Here is a 24642-nt window from a genome sequence, read left to right on the forward strand (position 1 = left end):
TTTTTTCCTTTCTATTGGGTGGGGGTGGGGAGGTCGAGGTGTCGTGGTGGGGGAGAGCCTTTTGACAGGCCGTTCAAAGCTGCAAAAAGCATATGACTTAACAATTCAAGTCAATGTCAAAACTAATATCCATTTGACTAAAAATTTTAAAGTAAAGTTGTCCGGATAAAAATTGAAAAACATAAGAAAACTGTTTAAAATTGTTTATAAAGGGTTCAGTTTTGGTTTTACATAAAAAAATCTTGCATCAAACTGAATCGAACCATTTACATTGAAACCGAAGCGTTACACCTTTAGGGGAGAGGGTTGCTTAGAGATTGTAAGTATTATATCCTTCAAAGAATTGGCTTATGAGATCTTTGTTCTTAAACAGAAATTAGAGGCGTCCAATTATCGTTTGTCATATGGAGAGAAGAGGTTAATGCCAGGTTGTTGTTTCTTCGGTTAGATTGCAGACGAGGCTCACACACAGTGGAGATGTTTTTGATTAAAAGCTTCTTAATGGTGAACTCCCAAATTGATCTCCAAGGGAAATTATAGGACACTGGCTTCTTTAGGGATAGGAACCCCTGGTTTGCTTGTCTTGTTTTATCAGAAAAAATTCACTTCTTTACAACGTTGGTGCATTCGCCATTTAGTTCTCAAATCATTGAAGTAGCAGCTGGAGAGATGAATTCTCAGTAGGATTTGGATCATTGTTGGGGCTAGGGAACCCTAAGTAATAAATGATGGGGCACACTTTATTTCGAGACATATGAAGAGATGACTGTTCTAATACCCTATTGCGTATGAGGATTGACAAGTGAATGAATTTTTTTTATTTAGCATCATCCCCACCAACAACTTCCACATAAAAATGTTCCTTAGATGTTTTATCTCATTCATAGAGTAAAGAATATGACTTCCAATCTTAAAAGCTTTTGTCAATTGATTCCAAAGTCATTAAATGCAACCCTGATCCCTATCTTTTAAGAAAGGGTCCTTTTAAATTCACTATGCTTGTTGAAGTTTGTCACTTCATGACCTGCCACATGGTCATACAGGGGTGGGGTGCATGCCAGGCCTCTTAGCCGTTGGATCTTTATTATCACTTATTGCTCATCGTTTATTGTAGAAGATTTAAAGCCCCACCCTAAACCCTTTCAAAAAAAAAATCATATTTCAACCATCAATACAAGAGCACTCTAGGGATGTCTCTACTGATTTCGGTGTATGTTAGGTTGTTTCAACCTAAACAAATCTGTGATTAATGAAATTTTGAAAATTTCAGTTCAATCAAATAATGACTTGTGGTGGTGCCTTCTATCCCAATTCGGGTAATTTTTCGTTAAATTGGCAGTAAAATTTTTAAAAAATGGTTTTTTATCTAACTCTTATGGCAACTCAAACAGGTGTTTTTTCTCTTCTCTTTGCTTACACTGTTGGCGTTTCTTTTGAAACTAAAACTACATTTGAAACTAAGGTTTTTTTTTTTTTTTTTTTTGGAGATTGGCGCTTGGTGGAATTTCAACCAAAGATCGGCTGTAGAGATGGATGGCATTAGATCCTACTTGTGAATTTTGTCATACTCATCAGGAATCAATCTGGCACTTATTCATCTCTTGCGAATTGACCAAGAGAATTTGGGCAGTTAGCCCACTGGGTTTAAGAACTGAGAACCTCTCTTCCTCCTCTTTCAATATTCTCATCCATTTTAATACTGTGCTTATGCCCTCCCCCTCCCTCAAAACCCAAACCCTATGGGGGTCATGAGAAATTCACTCCAATGGAGCAATTGTGAGGCCTTCATCAACGAGAGGGAACCACCTTCACAGGAATCTTGAAACATAACTCTCCCCCCATACTCAATTCCAAAAAATTTATTATGGCCCGCTCCATCTTTCATGACAAGAGTATGAAACTTTTTGGATGGGTTAACGGTATTTTGTACCAAGGTGAATGTATCTCATTTATGGCAAATCATGTGATGATTGGAAACCACATTGAAGCCAGCGCAAGGGCTCTCCTACTTAGACTAAGCTTAGCCAAAGAGAAGGGGTGAAATATTGAAGAAGTTTGAAGTGAGGAAGAGAATGTGGAATATTTTCTTAAAAACAATAGCGTCACTTCATGGCCTTTGAGTGTGTTACCTACTCTCTTGCATGTTTATTTGGATCTCCCTAAAATTTTGTTTATGCTTAGGCCTAACAATGACGTGATGCTCTTTCTCAAACAATTAAGGTGACTTCTATGATTACCCGCTACCTGATTAATCATATTAAACTGGATATATATGTAAGATCCTTTAGCTATATATATATATATATATATATACTTTCCCAAAAAATAAAAAATAAATCTGAATTAGAACCAACACTCTTGGGTTTGGGTTGTCATTTTCCTCTCTTACCTGGTATGACTTGTAACCCAACTATGATCTCTCATTTATATGGGGACGCATGTTTTGTGTGTGTGAGTGTGTGAGAGAGAGAGAGAGAGAGAGAGAGAGCTGTGATTGATCAGATATGAGCGTCTAAGTGCATTGAACGGAAATTGTGATAGGGAGAGATGCTTAAATTTAGGGAGACAAGCATTCATGAGTTGGAAGTTAATCTTCTATCAGCGTGGGGTTGTAATGGATGTGATTCATGCTTTCAACTCATATTAAATGCATGCGTGAAAGACATCATTGTAACTAAATTCCATGGATGTTATCTTCATGCTATTTCCAGGTTCTGTTTGGTTTCAAGAGAAGTGGGAAAGGGAATTGAAAGGATTTTTTTTTGGGGGGATGAATTGGTATATATCATGGTTCTAGGTATTGATACCGGGTCGGCCATATCATATTGACAGAGACCGATGCCAATATCAATACCTAACCAATCCAGATTGGGTATAGTATCGGAACAGGGGTAGTGTTGTAAAAGAAAAAAATCTACTTTTTGTGAAAAGTAAGGGTAAAATTGATCGATACGATCAGATCTTGATTGCTATCGTATTGGTATTGGCGCCGATTACTAAATCCTTATTATATATTCATGAAGTGCAAAGAATATTCAGCCTCAAAAAGGGAATGGGAAAGGGAAAGGGAAAGGGAAAGGGAAAGGAAAAGAATTGGGAGGGGGGTGATAAGCAAAAGTTGAAATATAGAAAAGAAGCACAACCTAACCAAAGAGAAGATCTAGGCATTGAATGGTGATCCAAAGATAATTCCAAAGCTGATGCAACATCATGATTCCACATGGATGAGATACATGGCCTGATAGTGACTGAGGAGTGCATATGGAGTTCTAGATTTGATCTTGGGTTCTAGAGTTAGGAGTCCAAAGTCTGGTAATGCACTCTTCATATATGATAAATTATCATATTTACGAGGTCATGAGTTTTACACTCCTTAATTAGGGCTAACCAATCAAGTTCTTTTTTTTTTTTTGCTTGAGATTACCAACTGAGCTTCCTCCCCCTAGGGTAGTGGTCAAGGATCCACTTTCACTCACTATATAATGATCCCATGCTTCTAAAAGAAGGCAACACCCAACATGAGACCAAATCCACATGGGAAGGGGACACTAAAAAACAAAATGAGAGAAGTTCTGTGGGGCATTTCCACAAACATAACACAGGGGGAGACATGGATGTATATTTGGATAAGCAAAGCATGGGTGTGATTATGTGAAGGGAACTTTTTACATTTTATGTAAAACATATTTCACTTCTTGCAACCAAACAGAGAATCCAAGGAAAGGGATACTGACAGATACGAGTTTTAAATCAATTTCATTCTTTATTTGCAGAGACCTCAAATAGGCTTTGACTAGTGGGACTGAGATGGACACTTTTCTGATAAAAAAGCTAATCTAATTGGATCAGATTCTTTAGGATTCACAACTACCCATGTAATCTACTTATCCCATGAGAGAAAAAGGAACTTAATTCTCTCTGTCATGCAGTGGATCTTTACCTGAAAAGTATAGACTTCCAATTATTAAGAACTTGCCATGATTCTTACAATCCCTCTTGATAAGAGTAGAAAGGCTTTGCTCATTGGTGGGGGTCGGTGACACCATTGCAACTCTTCCAGCCACGTAACACCCCCACTATGGCGACCAAAAGTGTGTCGCTTTGCGAGGTGTCATGCTTTCAAGTATACACTTAAAGCTTCCTATCGCACTGGCCCCTAATCCACTAACCCTACTTGACTTCCATGAAACGTACCAAGATGAAAAGAAAAGAAAAAACGAAAAAGAAAAAGGAAAGGAAAGAATACCCAAATGGATGGCGAGTGGTGATATACTATTTCATTGATAGTTACATTTGGAAAATTCAAACCCATAAAGTCCTAGGATTGATATGGGATCGTAATATACCATCATGTATTTAAATTGATATAGATATATTTTAAATTAAATATTATTTTTTAAGTGCTCTACTTTGATCTAGAGTTTTATTTTAGCGGTAAATAGTCTTTTCTTAGTGTCTTCCTTCTGGCATCAAGTCACCGAACGGTTGTTTTGATACCATTGATATGATTGATATGAGATCATTACATTCCTCCACTTTAAAGTTGTTCTTAATTAGTAAGCCTCATTTGATCTCCATACTCAGAATATTTATCTTTTCCCCCCCAACTTGAGTGGCATGAGAGAATTCAGACCCTTTTTTTTTTGGGCCCTAGCTTCATGGATTATCTCTACTTTTATTGATTCCCAAGTAAATTGGTAAAGTTAACATCAAACCAATCCCCATGCACAATATTGGTGGGGGTTTGGTTGATGAGGTGGTGCTTTCTACTTGAGATTGTTGTTTAGGCACCGCAAGTCAATGCATAAAGATTTTGAGGATCATATAAAAAAAAATGTGATAATATTCTATTCAAACCTTAGCCACATCAATGTAATCTTTTTTTTTTTTAGGTAAAGCCACATTAATGTAAAGCTAAGAACCATATCATGCATCTTTTTCTTTTTGGGCTATGGACATGTGTTAGAGAGTGAATGATATCAAAAGTATTCAAATGTGATGCAGAGGTGGATTCCGCTTTTTCTCAGTCTTTCTTCCCCCTCCCAAACTTGGGTTTGAAGCTACTTATTAGTGTCTCTAAAATCACAATGCAATGGGGCTTATGTTCCCATTAAGAAAGAAAATAAATACTTTCTACCCTTAAAACCTTTTCCTTCTCCTAATAGAAGGATGCTGTTTATTGGGTGGGTAGAATGGATCTTTCATCTTTTCACATTATTTGTAAGTCACCAATTTCAGTTTTCTTAGGGGGTGAAATCTTGTAGAGAAGGAATTTTTTTTATTGGTACTCATCAAAGTGTTAAATAATTTGTAATTTTGATTTTTTTACGCTTTTGATGTGATATATAATTTTTTTTCTCTTTTAATTAGTGTAATAGTGCAATTTCACATGAATACTTGAAAAATGCGCAAGGCAGAGGATACTTTTGGATAATGACATGATGATGTCAAGTTCAATTTATTTTTTTGTTAACCTTTTTATACCCCTATTTTAAAAATATTTTGAGAATCATACAAGGGACAATTAAAATGTGTCAAGTTACAAATACACCTATGGAGGTTTCATTCAAACACTCACTTTATGAAAAGGTCGATAAGGAAGTCTTTTGTTGTCAACCACAAATTATAAGCGCCCATTTTTTTTTTTTAATTGTTTATCCTATGGTTATCATCTTCTATCCAAAGTAGATGCATTAAAATAATAATAATTAATTAATTAATTAAAAAAATCATTTTCCTTTTCACTTTCAGCAATTACAAATAAGAAAAAGGAAATGACAAAATCTAATTGTCTTTAGTACCAAAAAGTAGTGTATTACAATGTTAAAAAAATGAAGCATAGATTTTCATACAGGATATCCTAATTAATAAAATGGTGCCCCACTGAGCATATAGCATCCACCCTAACCTTTCACCAAAAAAAAAAAAAGAATGCACCCTAACCAGTAATACTATGGCACTTGTTATTTGTCAAAATGATGCTGTTTTTTTAATAAGAAAATAACACTTGAAAATTCTTTTCTTTCTTTTGAGCTTTACTACTTGATGGGTTTTTTTAACAGAGAAACTTTTGTTTGGAAGTACTTACAAAGTTAAGAACATATTTAATGATGCTTAGAAAGGGAAGAGAAAAGGTTTAGGGAGAAAAAGTTGAATTAAAAAGGTTTTGATAGAAAGTGATCTCACTAGCCAATTAGTATTGCTTGTGACAAATGAATGCACAACCATGTGTGTATATATGATTGGGAACAATTATTCCCACTCATGTTTTTAATAGTTCACTGTAAGATTCTGCTTGAGAACTTTTCTACCAACTTAACTGAAAGAGAATATTAGGCCTGGAACTATTAAGTGAAGGATGGAAATAGTTATTCCCCATATATTGTGCTTTAAACTTGCATTAATCAAACAAAAGCAAGATGCTTATTTGCTTGACCAGTTCTTTCACCCTTTTCTCCTTTAAGTAGGTCAAGATCCACCATTCAATAGGTCCATTAAAATTGAATCTATTAATTTCTTTTAAATGGTTTTCTCAAAGAAAGCAAATATCATTCAGCAAATAATTAAATGCTTAAGATCTTTTTTTTTTTTTTTTTGTATTTTTTTTTTTAATCAAGGGGAGGACATCAGACCCATCAATTCAATTGGAGAATAACTAACAACTTGCATGTGATATGTACCATAAATGGTGATGCAACTTTAAACCACCTTTGGATTGGCACTACTCTAAAAGTTATTTTAATTCAGACTATCTTTGGTATGATTTCTATTTCTATTTTTCTTTTATCATATATTTGAGAAATTCATGGTGAGAGCAATTTATGGGTTAGAAATAGAAATTGTTTGGTAACTAATAGATAAGATAGATTCTGGAATGAGATATAGGTTTAGCATGCCCATGTGCAGTATTAATTGTCACCTTGATATTAACATAAACAATTATTCTGATCACATAGTAATGATAGGACCCTAGCCCATGAAAAATTGTTGGATTTTATTTATTTATTTATATTTTTTCCGGTATTTTGCAAGTTGCTTTTCAATCTAATTTTTTGTGTAAACAACAACTCAAAGTTGTAGTTCTGATGATTCCAGGCCTTGGACTAGTTGTAGATGTTCATGGCTACAGAGGTATGTATTAGAACAAATATCAATAAATACAAAGAAAAGAAACTTAGATTCACACAAGATGACAAAGATTTAATGAGGTTCACAAACTGATATATATAGTGTGCTACGTACTCAGGTGAAGAAGAAGAAGATGATTCACTATGTAGAAAGGTAATGGAGATTGCTCAAAAACACCCAAATCGCAGTAAGAAAACTTGCCTAGAAACCCTAACATGAAAAACACCCCAAATCTTACAATATTTGCTCAACAAGATGATAGTACATATATATACATTCATTCAAGTCATGTCACTCCATCGGGTCATGATTGTTCTGATCGTACCATACCAAGGGGGCTTATTGGTCCAATCCTTTTGCTTCCATCACATATCTCAGAAAAATATCATTTGGGTTGTCAACAAAATATGTCGAAGCAGATCATTCTTTAAAATGGGTCAGAAATTCGAGACAAACATAACAATATGATTCAAATAATTATCTGGGTAGGAACATGGGCAACCTTTCATCTAATTTAATTCCATCACTGTTCTTTCTTAATCCATCAGTCTTCTTTCTCGAAAGAATGCCATGTTCATGCGATGCCTCACATACAAGTCAACAAGAAATAGCTTCCCCTGTTGTAAAGCCCCCTTATGCTCAAGTCTTCATCTTCTCAATTCTCAAGAAAGCTTCTTATGGTAGGTATGTAACTACACAAGAACATATATACACAACATGCATGGAACACAAATGAATAGGGGATAGATAGTCAATAACACCATCTTTATAGATAGACCATATGAAAATGAAGCACATAATGACATTATAAATTGAAAATCTTCTCCCAATCATACATAACTTACTAAGTTTTCCATATAGATGGGTTGTAGTTTATCAAAACATTGACTTCAAAACTTCTACTCTGTAAATGACTTGTGAGAGTTTTTAGTCTTTGCATCTTAAATTATCAAGCAATAACATTAGAGAGGAATACTACGTATGAGGAAGATGTCATCTTTAAAAGCTAACTATTGAGGAAAGATGTATGTTATGTCATTATAAGTCTTCACATCAAGATACTCACATCGATGTGGGATCGTTGCTTTTGCGTGGAACCTTAAAATCCCTCCCTCCATGGGAGAGCACATGTGCAAACTAAGGGTCTGATAACATTTCTGCTACACTTTTTTTTTTTTTTTTTTTTTTTTTTTAATCTATGCTAAGAAACAATTTTTTGGGGTGTTCAAAAGTGTTTAGTAAATTTGTGTCGGAAATGGTTCTAGAACACAATTGGGACACCAATGGAATTTAATAGAACTATTTTTGAGAACATATTCATATATTGTTACCGATAATTACAAAATTTCCATTAACACTACAAATCTTACTACCTATGTAATTGACATTACCTTTCATCAGATTATAAATCAAAATCATGAAAAATCCATTCCGATCTATATTTATTAAATTTAATAATTAAAATATATGTACCCAAATATGTAACCTAACTAATAAAAATATCCACAACATAAAAAATTATTATAGTCCAATTGTAAAGTTGTAAACTTAAGTTTAATAAAAGAGATTGCCAATCAACATGCTCAGATGGGGTTCTAATTTTATTCTTTGTTTAAGTCAAGTGTGTTAATAGTGACAAGGACATCTCTGAATATTCTTGTCTTTTCTTTTGAGTCTTGAGTTTCTCATTTTAATATTCTTTTCTTTTCCTCCTCATTTAAAATTTTTTTTTGTAAATATCCCTTGACATAATCAAATGAAGGCGAAAGAGCTTCAAACGTGGAGGTTTCGTAGAATCAGTTGAAGGTTGGATTGGTTTGGATAGAACAATAGGTTTCATCATCTACCCATCTGAAAAATCCACAACCATGATTTTTAACCTGTATTCCAAATACATAATGTTATTTAGATCCATCATAGTTAAAAAGTACATTAGTTGTTATCAATGACATAACAATGCACAACTTGGTATAGTAGTGATACCTCAGTTGATTGTGTGCAACAGCAGAATCTTCACGCTAGGTTTGCGTCGATTTTACTACATGTACTTTACATTATCATAACCCACATTCATATAATCTCAACTCGTCCACCCATATGAAAAAAGAAGTATAGTGTGGACATTTGAAGTAATCTCTACTCAAAACAAATTCCCAACTCCATTAGCATCCTGATCAACTCTAGGGTTAAAAAATTTAGGGAGTTGTCCAAATCTAGGGTTTACTCCATCATGTAATTTGTAAGAGGAAGAAGAAGAGAAGCCGAATTTAACTTTCCTTTGTAATTTTTAAAATGGAGTTGCAGACATTGAAGAATGGAAAATAATTCAGCAATGGAGTTACAGACATGCTGGTATTTCGGGATGGAGCCATTGCCCTTTGAGGATGGAGCCCTCTTCTCCTGAGATGGATTGAAGTGAAAAAATGGAGTCAACTCCAATGGATGTTCGATGCAAAAAGAAGAAGACGATACCCCAAAGCTCTTTTATTCGTTTTGTTATAAATGAGTAGAAACTATCGGGCTTTGGCCCTATTAAACCCCTTTTGTTCCCTTCACTGGATTCAAAAAAAAAAAAATCATATCTGTTTCCTCAAACCTGTTCCATGGTTCATATAATTTAATTTATGTTTGTTTGAACTCTTTTCCTCATTTTCTAAAACCTCAAAAACCTTTAAAATTATTAATTGATTATTGAGAAAATTGCATTGCCACTCTCTAAACTTTGGTCCTTATTCAACGCCACCCTTGGACTTTTCGAAACGTAAAAGCCACCCCCTAAATATTCTAAAAATTTCAAATCGGTCCCTGCCGTTAGCCGACCGTGTTAAATGAATGCAAATCTGTTATTTTTTTATAATATACCCGAAATACCCCCACCTATTGTAAGAGGACAATATTACCCTCCCTTTCATTTTTTCTTCTAAACCCATCTCCCTCTCACTCCTCACTCACTTGGTTGAACAAGAAGAAGAAGAAGAAGACGGTAACCTGCAACTCGATCGTGCCCTCCGGCGTGCGATTCTTAGGTAGAAAGCTGACCAGCGTGCGAACCTCTCCCAAGGTATGTAAGGTTCGGCTTCTTCTTCTTGGGCATTTAGGGTTCTTCTTCCTTGGTTAATCTAGGGTTTGGTTATTTCATCTTTCAGTATTTCTTAATGGAACTGGACTCGAAGGAGAGAGTTGGGTTTGTTGGTGTCTTCGGGCTTAAAAATTGGGATTTGAGAGCATACTGTTTGGGATTTGTATGGTTTTGAAAGTATGATAAAAAAATTTGTTAGTGTTAATTGTGGAAGATGACCAATTTCAAAGGGACTTGTTTTTAAGATCTTACATGGAATGAATACTGTTTTATACTTTTTCTTCACCCCCCTTCTTACAGATTGTTCGCCTGTATCTTCGATTGTTATAGTTTTTATGAGTTGTCTTGTAGCTCGGTGTGATTGACATTTGGCCATAAACGGACAGCATTTTGGATTTTTTCAGTGTTTTCTTTGTTCTAGATCTATGACTTGTGTTCCCTATGTTTGAGTTTTGGGTCTATATTTTGAGTATTTCTCATACTCTGGATGCTAAGTAATTATAATCCACTTTTATCATGTTTAATTTGCAGATAACTGATGTTTACCACGAGTGTCAATGATAGCAATCAAAGTGGGTTAAGGTTTATGAATATTAAATGCAACTGTCTTGAACCCAAAAGGGCATTGGTGCGAATTTCAGAGTCTAGTTCGAATCCAAACATGTTGTACTACTGCTACCCTGAAGCACCAAGAGGATGTCAATTCTTCTCAACTAATTCAAAAGTAGTTGTTGGTGAAAGAATCCAGAGTCAACAAATGAAAGAAGAGATTCGTGCCTTGAAGAAAAGAATTAAGCATTTAGAGAAAGCGTATGGAACGATAAAAATTGTAATTGGTGTGCTTGTGGTGGTGTATTTAGTGTTGTGTTGAAAAATGACTTTACAATGTTTAATAGTGAAGTTGTGTCAAGTATGTAAGAATCTGAACTAAATAAAATCATTCATTCTCACTATTCTTATTACTAAGTTATTGGTTAATCATGACCCTCAAATTGAATGGGTAGCATTTTGATGGAGAGAGGGCCAACATTGTGATGAGTTTCGAAAACAAACGAGCAACATTTTGACTGTAAACGGGCAACATTTTGGCTACAAAATGATATTTAATACCTGTAAATAAATAATTCCAATTTGACAATATGATTTTCTCATACCAAATTGACATCCCATGTCTAATATTAAATGGATAATATCTTAATTAAATACCTGTATTATTACACACCTGAAACCAACATATTTAATCACAACCTATACCATAAAGAAACATCCAAAACATATCTATAAATACCTGTTCCAATTCCTATTCATAACATATTCCACATAACCATGTCTAGTGTGAAATAGAAATAGTTCTTAAAAAAAAAATTAAATCCGTCAAAAACATCCAAAACCATAAGGAAACACCCAATTGTCTTAAACTCAGAAAAAGTAACTTAATACAACATTGTTTTCTTGTTCTAAATTAAAATATCTAGATTGCTTGTGCTTCATTTCTTCTCCCTCTCCTTTGTTGTCCTCTTTACTTGATTGGTCTTCTGTTTGGTTAGTACTTTGTCCTGTAAATACCCAACTGTGCTAGACATAAATACCTGTGATCTAGTCAGTCGTTGAGATGTGCCGATCTCATCTTCATTCTCTCCTTTATGTTTCTTCTACATAACAACAAATAAGTATGAGATATTTATTAAACAAGTTTCAACTAAATAAATAAAGTGAGTTACATTTACTTTCATATTCTTATTTTTACTAATACATCCATCCTACTCAGCATCTACAGCCCTCGGGCATGTCCTCCTATTGTGTCATTCCTTCTTGCAGATGTCACACCTAATTGATGATGATCTCTTCTTGAAATCTGAAGGAAGTGCTTCTTCTGCTTCTCTTTTCCTAATTTTATGAGGTCTACCTGGTAACCTCTTCAGATTTGGTGGTAGTACTCTCTCATTAGGAGCATCATCCTTCAACACTGCCAGATCTGAAAGTGGATGGATCATCTCTTTGTATGTATCCAAGTATTTTCTAATACTGAAAAATGGATTACAATAGTTGACCAACTCTCCCCTTATGTATGATATAAAAGCTACAGCATGGAGACAAGGTATACCAGTGCTTTCCCAAACTCTACAATCACATCTGTAATGGTTCAGATTAACCACAAATCTATTTTTAAATTTATCTAAGACCTCAAATTGACCTTCACCTACCAGTTGACACCTGCAATGCCTTGCTTTTTGTTGAACCTTGTTCAACTTCACCATAACTCTTGGTGTTACTTTACCCTCCCACATAGTTGCCTTCTCATTCCTTCTATGTAGCCTACCCATTATTTTCACCCTTGGGTGATCAACCAATGTGAGAATGGGTGTGCTCCTAAAGTCTCCAACCCAGTGATTAAATGACTCAGTCATATTGTTCATGATATGATCACTCCTTACTCCTTACTCCTTACTCCTTGCTCCTACATCAAAGGCATTCCTTAACCACATCCTCGGGGGGGTTTTCATTCAAATACAAGTATGCTTTTTCCTTAATCTCCTTGATGCTATTCATTTCCTTTTGAAACTAAGGTTCAGTTAAAGCTTGTGAGGCAGCCCAAAAATGTAGTCACAACAGCATTCCAGAGTGCTTTGCCTTCAGGTTTTGATATAAATGTCTACTGCAGATTCTTTGGTGAATATAAGGGAAGATTGTGGAAATCACAACTGACAACCCCTACACAACACATATGGAAAATGTTAGGACATGAAAATGAGTAATTAAAAATACATATAAAAAAGAAAAAAAGAGAAAGAAAAGTATACCTTCTGTCTATTTGACATGAATGTGAGTGACACATCATCACTGTCATCGAGTAGAGCATCTCGTAAATTATCCAGAAACCACATCCAGCTATCCTTACACTCAACTTCAACTACACCATATGCAATAGGAAAAACAACGTTGTTCCCATCAATAGATATGAACAGAACCCCTCCATATTGGCCCTTGAGGTGGCAGCCATCAAGACCAATGAACGGTCTACATCCTCTTAAGAAACCCTTCTTACAAGCATCAAAACAGACAAACATCTTTTAAAAATCAGATTATCTGACATACGGTTTTTGATCTCAAACTGGAGTTTAAAAATACTCCCAACATCCTTTTGAAGTACCAACCTAGCATAAGCAAGTAATTTTGCATATGACGTGGAATGGCTTCCTTCATTAATCTCTAGGGCAATCCTGCGTGGTGCCCTGTACAGCTTGGTGTAGTGGAACTGAAGACCATATGTTTTCTGTATGTGATCAGCCATGGTCTCTATTTTCATTTCTGGTTGAACCTTTAACTATTGAAGAAGTTTCATTGCTATCCATTTAGATGTAGTAGACTTGTTCTTGGTTGCCTTAGTACATATATGAACTGGGTTATATGTTTTTACCATGTAGGTGATACCATATGATATTGGTGAAGCATGTAATCTCCATGAACAATTTGGTGCTCTGCATATAACTGTAACTCTAGCTTGTTTATTTTTCAGCTTGATAATATCAAACCCCTCTTGTAGTATATACTCTCTCAAAGCTTCCTTGAAATGGTGTACACTTTCATATACATTACCTTCAGTTATCTTCACCTTGCCACCTTCACCCACATAGTTCTGTTCATCAAATTTACCATAATACTCTTCAGATTTTTATCTAGATAGATCATCATAAATTGAATCCTCAACATTTTTCCAATACCCACCATCCTTTGTAGATGCACTGTCATTCTGACCATCTTCTTTTTCACTTTATCATCCCACTCATCTTCGCTGTCAATTTTTCAATCTTCATCAGATCCAACCATAGAGTCATCCGAACATACATTACTGTTGCTAATAGCCCTGACAACCTCATAAGACAGTCTTAGTCTTTTACCAGTAGCTTCACTTCTACTATTAGCTCTTCCACTAGAAGTAGTAGTGCTCACACACCTTGCAATGGTCTTGGTACCTTTACCTCCCCTAGCTGTAGTTGTAGCACAAGCAGTAACACTTCCACTTCTACTACTATTAGCATCAATAGTAGCCCCACATACAACAATTTTCCCCTTGCTCTGACCAGGACCAGCACCATATGGATGTAGAGCCTGTTGACATTGTCCAGCAGGTTCATCATCAAGTTCACCATCTCTATCATTAACCAGACTTCTAGGGAACTGGTTAACTGTAAATTCATCGGTTGCATACTTGTTGTGAACAATGTCATCCATATATATATATTTATTATATCACAACTATGCAAATCAAATAACTCATACACTGATTGATCATCTGTTACCTCCCATATCTCTTTGTTTGGTAGTATACACTTCACTTTGAAAAGTACATTGTGACCCAGAGACACATGTGTGATGAGTTCATTGTAGATGTCATACACCATGTCCAAGTAGTCATATAAGTTTGGATCAATAATTTTAACTACAGTTTTCCCACTCCAATGGTATTCAATAGCACACTTAACATTCATTGCTAAAAAAAAATCAGATGTAAAAACAGAGAAAATCAGTAACAATACTTAATACTCATTAATACAATATGTGGAATGGCATTTTAGGATCATAAGTTGCTAAATAAGTTATCTTTGTCATGGTAGAGGTTGAGAATGAAATTAGGAACTGACAACTAAGAAGAGAAATTAAATGCATTTCCAAACAAGCTAAATCATTAGAATGGTAAACTCTTCATCAAACATTTCAGATAATACATAAGTTAAAGCATTTATACATCCAAAAAAGAAATTTCCAAATCAAAATCAATGACCAATTATAGCAATGCATAATACAGAGAACCTAATCATAGGATCTTTCAAATATCACATATTTTTTCATATATATTTTCTCATAACAAAATAATCTGGTTAACTCATCAATCCAAACTTAACATAAATAACTGATCGTTTCTAACTCTTTTTTTTTTTTTTTTTAAATAATCAATAATTTCATAATCTACCTTCATATGTGAATAAAGACAGCATTTGGGATAGATAGATATGATATGGATTCCTCTTACAGAGCCTCTCACTTCCAAAAGATTTTCAAAACTACCTACCAATATTGGATTTAAATTTGTCCATGTGAATCAGAAATACAGATTAGGCAAATCCAGAGAATTCAATTTATATATTCAATAAGCTCCTTCATTTTTTGAATCATTTAACAACAACAATCGCCAAATCAAATCAAAATATACAAGAAAATGAGGTCAAACTCTCAACATATGGGCACATATCGCAAGGTCATCACCCCAATCGTGGGATGATTCTCTGTGCTGTGAAATCTCATCATCATCTTCTAGAGATTTACACTACTTAATCAATCCGAACTGAAAACACCCCAATCGTGGGATGATTCTCTGCGCTGCGAAATCTCATCATCATCTTCTAGAGATTTACACTACTTAATCAATCCGAATTGAAAAATTAAAAATCTCCATCTCCAGTATTCCATGGGATGTAAATCCTAGATTAACAAATGAAGAAGAACCCTAAATGCCCAAGAAGAAGAAGCTGAACCCTACATACCTTGGGAGAGGTTCGCACGCTGGAGGGGGGAGAGGTTCGTACGTCGGAGGGAAGATGTTTGCACGTCGGAGGGAAGAGGTTCGCACGTCGGTCAACTTTCTACCTGAGAATTGCTCGTCGGAGGGCACGATCGAGTTGCAGGTTACCGTTTTCTTCTTCTTCTTGTTCGACCGAGTGAGTGAGGATTGAGAGGGAGATGAGTTTCGAAGAAGGAATGAAAGGGAGGGCAATATTGTCCTCTCACAATAGGTGGGTGTATTTTGGGTATATTGTAAAAAAAACTAACAAATTTTCATTCATTTAACATCGTCGACTAACAGCAGGGACCGATTTAGAATTTTTTGAATTTTTAGGGGATGGCTTTGACGTTTCGAAAAGTCCAGGGGGTGACGTTGAATAAGGACTAAAATTCAGGGGGTAATAATGCAATTTTCTCTTGATTATTTAACCAAGCCGAATAATTTATTCTTCATACCCTCAAATCGAATACAAATACCCCCCAAACGTATATTATTGAATTTAAATTCGGATTTCGACTACCATTTAATCCCCAGTAAAATGTCAACGAATCCATGGCAATAAAAGTGTCATTTTACTTACACAACCCTCCAAAAAGACGAGGGGGTTGATTCAGATGGGTTCAGAAGATGAATCCAAATCTGATGTGATAGGTAGTCATTAGAAAAAAATATTCCAATCCAGAGGTTAGAGCCGCCCACACCTCAATGATGTGTGCAGGTGGGGGCTCCAACCATGAACAGCCAACAATAATAGCGGATGGGAGCCCTGCTCCAAAGTCCAACCTCAATGGGCTTTTTCTGGTTGGCAGTGTTTTCTTGCAAAACCTGTTGTGTGGACAGAGATGGTTCGGTGGAAGTTAGCTATAGATCAGTTTGGGTTGGGTGGGGTGGTCATAGCTGTCTTGATTCTTGACTGAACCCAAAAAAAAAGGAAAAAATACTCTAATTTCTTTAACTGTAAACGCCCATTGTCATATAATAGTCGTTTTCAGTAGCTTTTGATCCCTCTGTTTCGTATTCCAGTGGAAGAAAAAGAAGGGGATACCAAGAGCAAAGCAAGGGAGGTTGGTTTTGATGAAGAAATAGATGAACTGAAGGAGGACCCACCTCACTTTCATCTTTATCTTCACAAATTTCCAATCTCTCTTTTACCTAGAATCTCTTGTCATATTTTATTGTCTGCTCTTTTTCTGATTGGTTTGTGTATTTGTAAATGTGTTAGTTGCAACTACTCGACACCAATCCACAGCTACTCGGATCTGATCTTCCTCTTCTTTACCCCTTTTATCTTCATAGTTCTGTGTTGTCCTTCCTTAAAAAACCAGTGATTTTTGGAAATTTTGATGTTTGAATTTGTTTCTAGATCTCCATCTTTTTCAGATTTTCTTCAAAAACCCCTTAATCAATTTCTTTCCATTGCAGGATTGCATCTAACAAAACACATTCTTTAATTTCCCTCTCCTTCTCTGGTTAGATTTTCTTTATTTACTGTCTTGGCTCTTTATAACTGTTCAACTTTATGGATTGAGGACCACTGCAAGTAGATGCTACTTTGATCAAAGTAAAAGCCCTTTTGATTGGTCTGGGTTTGAGGTTAGTGAACCTTAGCCACCAACAATCAAAGGTTCAAAGCTTCTCTCTTAGGTCATTGACTACATATATACCATTAATCTGCTTCTCTGATAAGTCTTTGGCACGGCCCACTTGTATAGTAGGGAAGAGATTCCAGTTTTTTTTTCCTTATATATGGTTACCATTTCTTTTTGGCAATTGGTCCTCCTTTCAGCTTCTTTATCATTTGTGCAACATTATTTGAAAATACCCATCTGAGAATTCCTCATATCTGATGCTTTTCTTCCTGATTTCTTGCCTCTCCTTTGTTCTCCTCTCTAAGTCTCTCCCTCTCAAGCCTCTTCCACCATGGGAAAATGAGATGAGATTGCTGTCTCTCTGGTTCTGGAAGGAGTTTTCTTGTTTCTTGGTGTCTTGGTTGAGAAAGAGTTGGCTCAGTGGTTTTTTCTTTGAAATCCTATCAGCTATGTCAATGAAAAAGAAGAATTTTTCTGCCAAAGTAGAGAATGTGGAGGAGTCAGAGGAGAGCTCTGTATTAGATTTGCCTGAATTGGCCTTGGAATGTATTCTTGCGAAGCTTCCACCTGAAGGGTTGTGTAATGTGGCAGGGGTTTGCAGTTCTTTGAGGGATAGGTGTAGAAGTGATTACCTGTGGGAGAGGCACATGAAGGAGAAATGGGGAAGAGTAATTGGGCGTGCGGCGTATCGTGAATGGCAATGTCATATTGCCTCTAGGAAGGATTCAGGTGTCTCAGAACGATGTGGTCGTCGGAGGCGCTTGGTCCGGTCCCTGTCTTGTGCCTGGCCTTTCTCATGGATCAAATCCAAGGTGGAGAGTAATCATAAGCAAAGGAGTTCCTTGCCTGCTAATTCATTGATGTCTTGGTATCTCTCTCTTGACAGTGGCAAGTTTTGGTTCCCAGGCCAGGTCTACAACCGTGAGGTATTGGATGATTTATCTGTAATCTATGGTTTGCTTCAATTTGATAGCATTCATAGGGAGTTTAGCTCTAAATGATTTGCAAGAAATTCCTTTCCTTCAAGCTGTTGGTATAAGCCTCTCAGTGAAATAGATTTAGATTAAAATGGCTATCTTTTCTGTTGGACATGTTACTGATAATTCTGTGCTTCTCTTTTAGCAGAATGGGCATGTTGGGTTTATGATGTCATGTTATGATGCAGAACTTTGCTACGATTCCAGCACAGACACCTTTCATGCAAGGTAATAATAAATGAGATGGCCTTCTTAAACCCTGATTTGGAAGATTTTCTTTGATCAGGCTATGTATGTTTTTGGAATAACATTTCTGATGCTTCATCTCCTTTCCATATAAGAAAAATAACATTTTCAAATGTTAGTGGCTTTTGTGCCTATAGTTGGTTTCCTGATCTCCAAATGAGTTTTCTCTTGTAGATTCCCACCACATGGACGGCGGACCATTGTGATAGAGGATGGAGTGCAATGGCACAGATTAAGGACACCACCTGTTGATACACCTCCTCATGATCTTCATGTCTCCGACTGTTTGTATGATTTACGCCCGGGTGATCATATAGAGATTCAGTGGAGAAGAAACAAAGAGTTCCCCTATGGTGTGTTCTATATGACCTTGCATCTTCTAAACTTCCAGCATTTCATAACTTATGATCCTTATCTCAGTACTATTTCAGTTTGCTTTCAACCTTCGAAATTTTTCCTAGCTCATACATCTTATAATTTGTTACTCAAATATGGCTTTCTCTACTGATTTACAGATAAATTAATGTCTTTATATAGGTAACTAAATACATGACCTAATAATTTGTGCTCTCTTTCCAGGTTGGTGGTATGGGGTTGTTGGTCACTCAGAAACATGTAGCAGGAATGAGAATCACTGCAACTGTTACTCTAGTGGTAAGAAACTGAGGATTTGTTATGTTTCCTTTTCGTCCCCCTCCAAACTTTAAGATTTCTGATAGCTGATCTTCCATTTCAACTAAAACTTTGGGAGGCAAAGAACAGATATGTTGAGAAGATAGACATACTGATAAGATTTGAAGCACAATAATGAATTCCTAGCATATAATGATAATCTTATCATAACTTCTCTATGTGATGAGATCAGTAGGTAATGTGTTCTGGATCAGGCCCAAATGTTGGTATTTTTCTTTCTTGTGAATTCTCTAGCCTCTAGACAGATGCCTCTTTCCACAAAACTTACAACCAAGGTTCAAGCAATTGGAATCAACAGGATCAGCCTCCACTGATTCTGATCCAGTGGGAATTTGCCTGAACCCTAGAACTATACATTGGATTGGGCTTAGCCAATTGTGATCTGAATTGGCCAATCCACTCCCAATTCCTTGAACTGTGGTTACAATCTCTCTCCAACAACTCTTTAAGCCCTTCCGGCTTTCCCTTATCAGTTCTTAAATGCAGCACAGCAATACCGTATGACTAAACCAAACAGGCCTCTTCAGTACTATCCTTTTTTCTTTGGCTTCAGTCAGCGTTAACTGCATCCAACTTTATCAGAACAAATCACAAAGGGGAACAAGTCCATGTTTTATATAAAACACCTTATAAATGGTTTAGATGTATTACTGTTAAACTTGCAGATTCATTAGAGAGACTACTTCTACTTGGTACTTTTTCCAGATGCAGCTTGAAATATTGTTCTTTTCTCTTCAATCCTTGGACCAAACTCAAATTGACAAACTGATTCCTATTTTAGACTTTCTCCTTTATTTAGAAGAGATACCTTCCCATAGACGCAATTTTTTCTCGTATTGACTTTCTATGGCGCAGTGCTTTGATGACATTCTGTAACTTCATATTTTCCTCTTAAAGTGTCTAAACTGTGATCCAGTTGATTGTTAATTAAATCTTGCATAACTCATGCTGGCAGATACTGTCGTCTTGGAGTTCAACCAATACACCCCAGGATCACGGTGGAGGCGAACCTCGATCAACAGGAAGGTTCATCGGGAAGAAGGAAATGAAGCAGATGGGTTTTATGGAGGAATTAGAAAACTTTACAAGAAGGAGGAGGTCTCGATGTGGAAGCAGCTCTGGCCAACCGAAGTCTTAGAATAGGTTCCCTTAGCGTAGAGAAAATTAACTCCACATTTGAGCTTATTCGATTGAGCCACAGTTACAGAATTTGATGACTCAACATTTTGTTTATTAGAAGATGAAGGATAGGCTATGGTTTCAGATGAAAGGACGTAGAGCCCATGTTTTTGCCGGAACTGTGAGAACTCGTAGCTGTTTGATGTGATTCCTATCCATGCTTGAGGTCTCCTTGTTCTTAGTCTGAGAATCATTGCATATACAACTGTACCATATTGACACATTATAGAACTCTAGTGTTACTCTTCAACATTCAAATCAACTAAACCTGTACAAATCTTATTCCACCAGTACACTCAATTTATAACCTAACCTTCTGCTAATTGTAAGCGTTCATGCATTACTTGATTGTAATCTTCTTGAAGGTAAGGAAACATCTCTTTTGACATTTTTAAGAGTCCTGGAGTTTAGGTTATTAGGTATATGCTGTTAAGGCAAAGAGGCCCCAGAAGCCTGATTACCTTGTAATTGATTATGAGGTGCTGTTAGTTGGAGATTCATACTCTTGTAGGATGGGTGACATAGGACAGCAAGAGCCCCTGAATGTTAAATAATCTAAGAAGGAGGGAAGATCCATCTCTTACTCTGGCCACCATCAATTCCAATGCAGACCGAAAGGCTTGCTACTTTGGCAGAGTTTAATCCTGCCTAGGGCTTCCATTGCTGTAGTGAGTGAGATTTTGTTCTTATCACTTGAGGCTCAAGCAAGCACTCTCCCCAAGAGATTACCTGCCTTATCTGGACTCTCAAATAGGGAGTTAGCTTCCCATTCGGTCTCTTTCTAGAGATCTCCTACTCAAACAAGGAATCAACTTTCTAATTGAACTCTCCCATCAAATATGGACACTTGCCAAATATGGGACTCTCCATAATCGCCACAACCACTAGCCAATCTCTATAAATACCAAGGTAAATCCCCAAAAATGGGGATCGATTCTTGAGTACTTAAAAATGTCTGTTGGGAGTTTTCTGACTCAGGCATCGGAGAATCCCTCGTTGGAACAGCCTAATACTCTCTCTTGTCTATTCTTTTGTGCAAGTCCAGCGAGGAACATTAGCTCCTACAAGGGAGAGATGTTGGTCAGATTTCGCCATATCAGATAGATAGCACCCAATTAAGCAACCAGGTTGGGCTTAAAGGAGGCAATAGCCAATGTGTCAAGCAGTGTTGATTCCTTTTTGTGTCAAGGCACAAGTACAATACAAAATAATTCCACTTATACATAATCCATATATTAAACAGCTCAAATGGGTCAGTCAACATGAACAAAAGATAATAAACCTCTAGCACAAGCTCATCAATTTTTATTATTTTTTTTAAAGCTAATTTATTCAGAATATCGTGTCAAACTCAGTTCACATGGTACAAGACTCCATCAAATGCAGAGTGGAATTAAGTCATACTGTCATACACGACATAGACAGTGCCTTCCTAGTTAGGAAATCAGTTAATATGTTGATCTCCCTAGAAATATATTATACATTACAAGAAATAAAGTAAGACACCAAGTGCAATATGTCTCTGATGACAGGCTGCACATATAACGGAATATTTAGAGATGTTCCACTGAAATATATCAAAGAGGGTCGACCAATAGCAATTAGGGGTGCAACAAGGCTAGGTTGGGCTAGGTTTCTTAAAACCCTAGCCCAACCCTGAGTCCCTTTAGCTGGAACCAAACTCGCCCTGACCCTGACGCAGGGTCGCAAAACTTCAACCCTGGCCCTACCTTTCAAAGTTCAGCCCAACCCTTACCCGCCCTGATTGGACCTGATTTTTTAGGGTCGGGCCGGGATGCCCTTGACCTTGACCTTGGTTTGCCATCAAATATACCCTGCAAAATATGAAATTACTTAAAAATAAAAAATATTCATAATAAAGAGGGTATAAAAAATACAAAATTACAAATTTCTTGGTAAAAAAAGCAAGGGAGATCTTTTTCTTTGGTAAAAAAAAGCAAGAGAGATCGGTGAGAAAGTTCAACCCAACCCTTACCTGCCCTGATTGGCCCTGATTTTTCAGGGTCGGACCGGGATGCCCTTGACCTTGACCTTGGCCTTGGTTTGCCATCAAAGACTGGGTATACCCTGCAAAATATGAAATTACTAAAAAATAAAAAATATTCATAATAAAGAGGGTATAAAAAATACAAAATTACAAATTTCTTAGTAAAAAAAGCAAGGGAGATATTTTTCTTTGGTAAAAAAAAACAAGAGAGATTGGTGAGAAGATATATTAGGAGTTTTGAGGTGTCAATGACTCAATGTCAAACAATATATAAAATTAGGTGGTTAAATTCAGAGTTAACATCAGGGTCACAACTAGGGTCAACATCAAGGGCCAAAATCAGGGCCGGGTTCAGGGCGGGCTGGGCGGGTCAAAGACATAAACCCTTACCCGCCCTGACCCTATCACAGGGTCAGAAATTTCAGGGTTGTGCCGGCCCTCAGGACCAAAATTTCAGAATCAATATTTGTTCGGGATCAAGGCGGGCCAAGGGTGGATTCGAGCCGTCAGGGCCAAACTTGCACCCCTAATAGCAATCCTTTCAATGACATTTTTTAGAAAAAAGTTGGCCATGTGGGCCCATCTCAAATGTGGGGCTTGCATGCACAATTGTCATCCCATGGTCAATGAGATCCTCATTGTAGTAAGAATCATTGCATGATTTTTGTGCATGCAAATGTGCTTCTTCAATTCTGATCAAAATTGTTACTTAAATAATTGGTTGAAGTGAGAGTTCTTGGGATTAGAATTGCTTCCAATCGTGACCTTAATATAGATCATTACATAGGTCTTCTGCATCATAGTTTTATGCAAACTATGGAATGCAACCTTGGTTTCAAAACCCAAATTTGGGTCACTATGAGCCCACCAAAGTAGTGTATAAAAAATTAAAATGACTTATTGTGAAATTCTTGAATCTCTTCTTACATGAATGACCTCTATTATTCTGTTTTTGTGGTTGATTTGAGTCTCATTGATCTGCTAAATATTAAAGAAATTTATCTTTTTTGGTTGTGGATTGGAGTCCTTCAAACTAACCCCCTCTAGCCATGGATCCTTCACATTAGAGTATTTTTAGCCATTAACCAAGTATAGAGGTTTCTTACTTCTTTCTTGATTACTTGTCTTAAGCCAGATCCACATAGATTAGTGTTTATGAAATAACATTTGAGTGAAGAGGGTTTTCTACTGAATATTTGCAATTTATGGTTCTGAATGTATCTGTTGTTATGGTAAACTCTGCACAACATCATTCGAAGGGCCCCAATATTATGATCATGAATACTTTTTCAATTCAACTATTAATCAAACACTTTGCTCAGTAAATCAAGTCAAATAGATGTGTGTGAAACTTCAAATGAAAACAAAAAAAGTTGAATTGGTAATGGATATGCAATTCATCATACATGACTAAGAATCTTATGGTTGATTTCAGATATCTGGGTGAAGATATACTAAGTAGACTATATGACCCATCCGTTGGTTGCCCAGATGATTAGGGAGAATTGGGGATTATATGAATAGGCGTACATTTCCAGGTTTGATTCTCCATCTATGTATCTGTGATTTAAGTGGAGACCGTAACGGTGGGTTGTTGTGCTAGTCTTCCCGAGGATTAGTCAAGGTATGCATAAGCTGGCCCGAATTTTTTTTTTTTTTTGTCAAGCTACCAATTGGAATTGAAAGGAGTTTTGTCTTCCCAGATACTTGTCATTATAGATCACTAGTGTGATGCCCTGATTCTGTTAATCTTGGCATAATATTGTCCTCTTTAGCCCATGAATTTTAAAGCTTTAAAACGCGTTGTGCCATGTTAAGGGAGGCTAGAGGTTATTGACTAGTCCGGTAATTTCTCTAGGCGATGTGAGACTAAAATTTGAATACCCTCACCGATCTTCCAAACCACCTAGTACTTTCCGTATTCTTGGTGGAGACACCACACCTACCTTCCAGGCAAATCCAATACTTATTGTATTCTTAGATGTCGCAACTGACGATGATGAGATAGTGCTTCCTCCACTAACAGTTTCAATTGGGATGTGGTCTAACGTAGAACTTTTTTCGTTTATTTGAGTTATGCCACAGGTAGTGGATGATCTCCAGGAAGGGTGTGAGCTTGCAGTGATTAGACTAAACAGGAGAAGATTTTAAGCTTAATCAAAGTAACAGGTGTTTGGAGC

At 36.5% G+C, this 24642-nt stretch overlaps 1 protein-coding gene and 1 long non-coding RNA gene across 3 annotated transcripts; one reads left to right on the forward strand and one right to left on the reverse strand.

Annotated features, from left to right (window-relative positions):
- Positions 1–11486: 11486 nt before the first annotated feature.
- On the reverse strand, positions 11487–15924 carry LOC122062891. The gene is made up of 2 exons (XR_006135129.1): positions 15751–15924; positions 11487–11859 (listed from the first exon to the last, which is right to left on the reverse strand). It is a non-coding gene; the product is annotated as an uncharacterized LOC122062891 (long non-coding RNA).
- An 850-nt stretch (positions 15925–16774) lies between these two features.
- LOC122062890 (F-box protein At2g32560-like) lies at positions 16775–20842 on the forward strand. Of its 2 annotated transcripts, none has more exons than XM_042626564.1 (5): positions 16775–18285; positions 18482–18564; positions 18757–18935; positions 19162–19236; positions 20231–20842. In XM_042626564.1, exons 1-5 carry the CDS (start codon positions 17617–17619, stop codon positions 20416–20418), a joined length of 1194 nt encoding a protein of 397 aa, XP_042482498.1. In that variant the 5' UTR covers positions 16775–17616; the 3' UTR covers positions 20419–20842. The 2 variants fall into 2 exon arrangements, with proteins under 2 accessions (XP_042482498.1, XP_042482499.1); XM_042626565.1 differs by having other exon boundaries at positions 16779–18285; positions 18485–18564.
- The last annotated feature ends 3800 nt before the right edge of the window (positions 20843–24642 follow it).

The sequence above is a fragment of the Macadamia integrifolia genome, unplaced genomic scaffold (assembly GCF_013358625.1).
Source record: "Macadamia integrifolia cultivar HAES 741 unplaced genomic scaffold, SCU_Mint_v3 scaffold1133, whole genome shotgun sequence".
NCBI lineage: Eukaryota > Viridiplantae > Streptophyta > Magnoliopsida > Proteales > Proteaceae > Macadamia > Macadamia integrifolia.

Bases quoted from the DNA above. Each gene is read 5' to 3' on its own strand.
- LOC122062890 (XM_042626564.1), top strand. From the start codon at position 17,617: ATGCTTTTCTTCCTGATTTCTTGCCTCTCCTTTGTTCTCCTCTCTAAG. The intron at 18,286-18,481 runs GTATTGGATGAT...CTTCTCTTTTAG, and splicing joins GCCAGGTCTACAACCGTGAG to CAGAATGGGCATGTTGGGTT. The intron at 18,565-18,756 runs GTAATAATAAAT...TTTCTCTTGTAG, and splicing joins ACAGACACCTTTCATGCAAG to ATTCCCACCACATGGACGGC.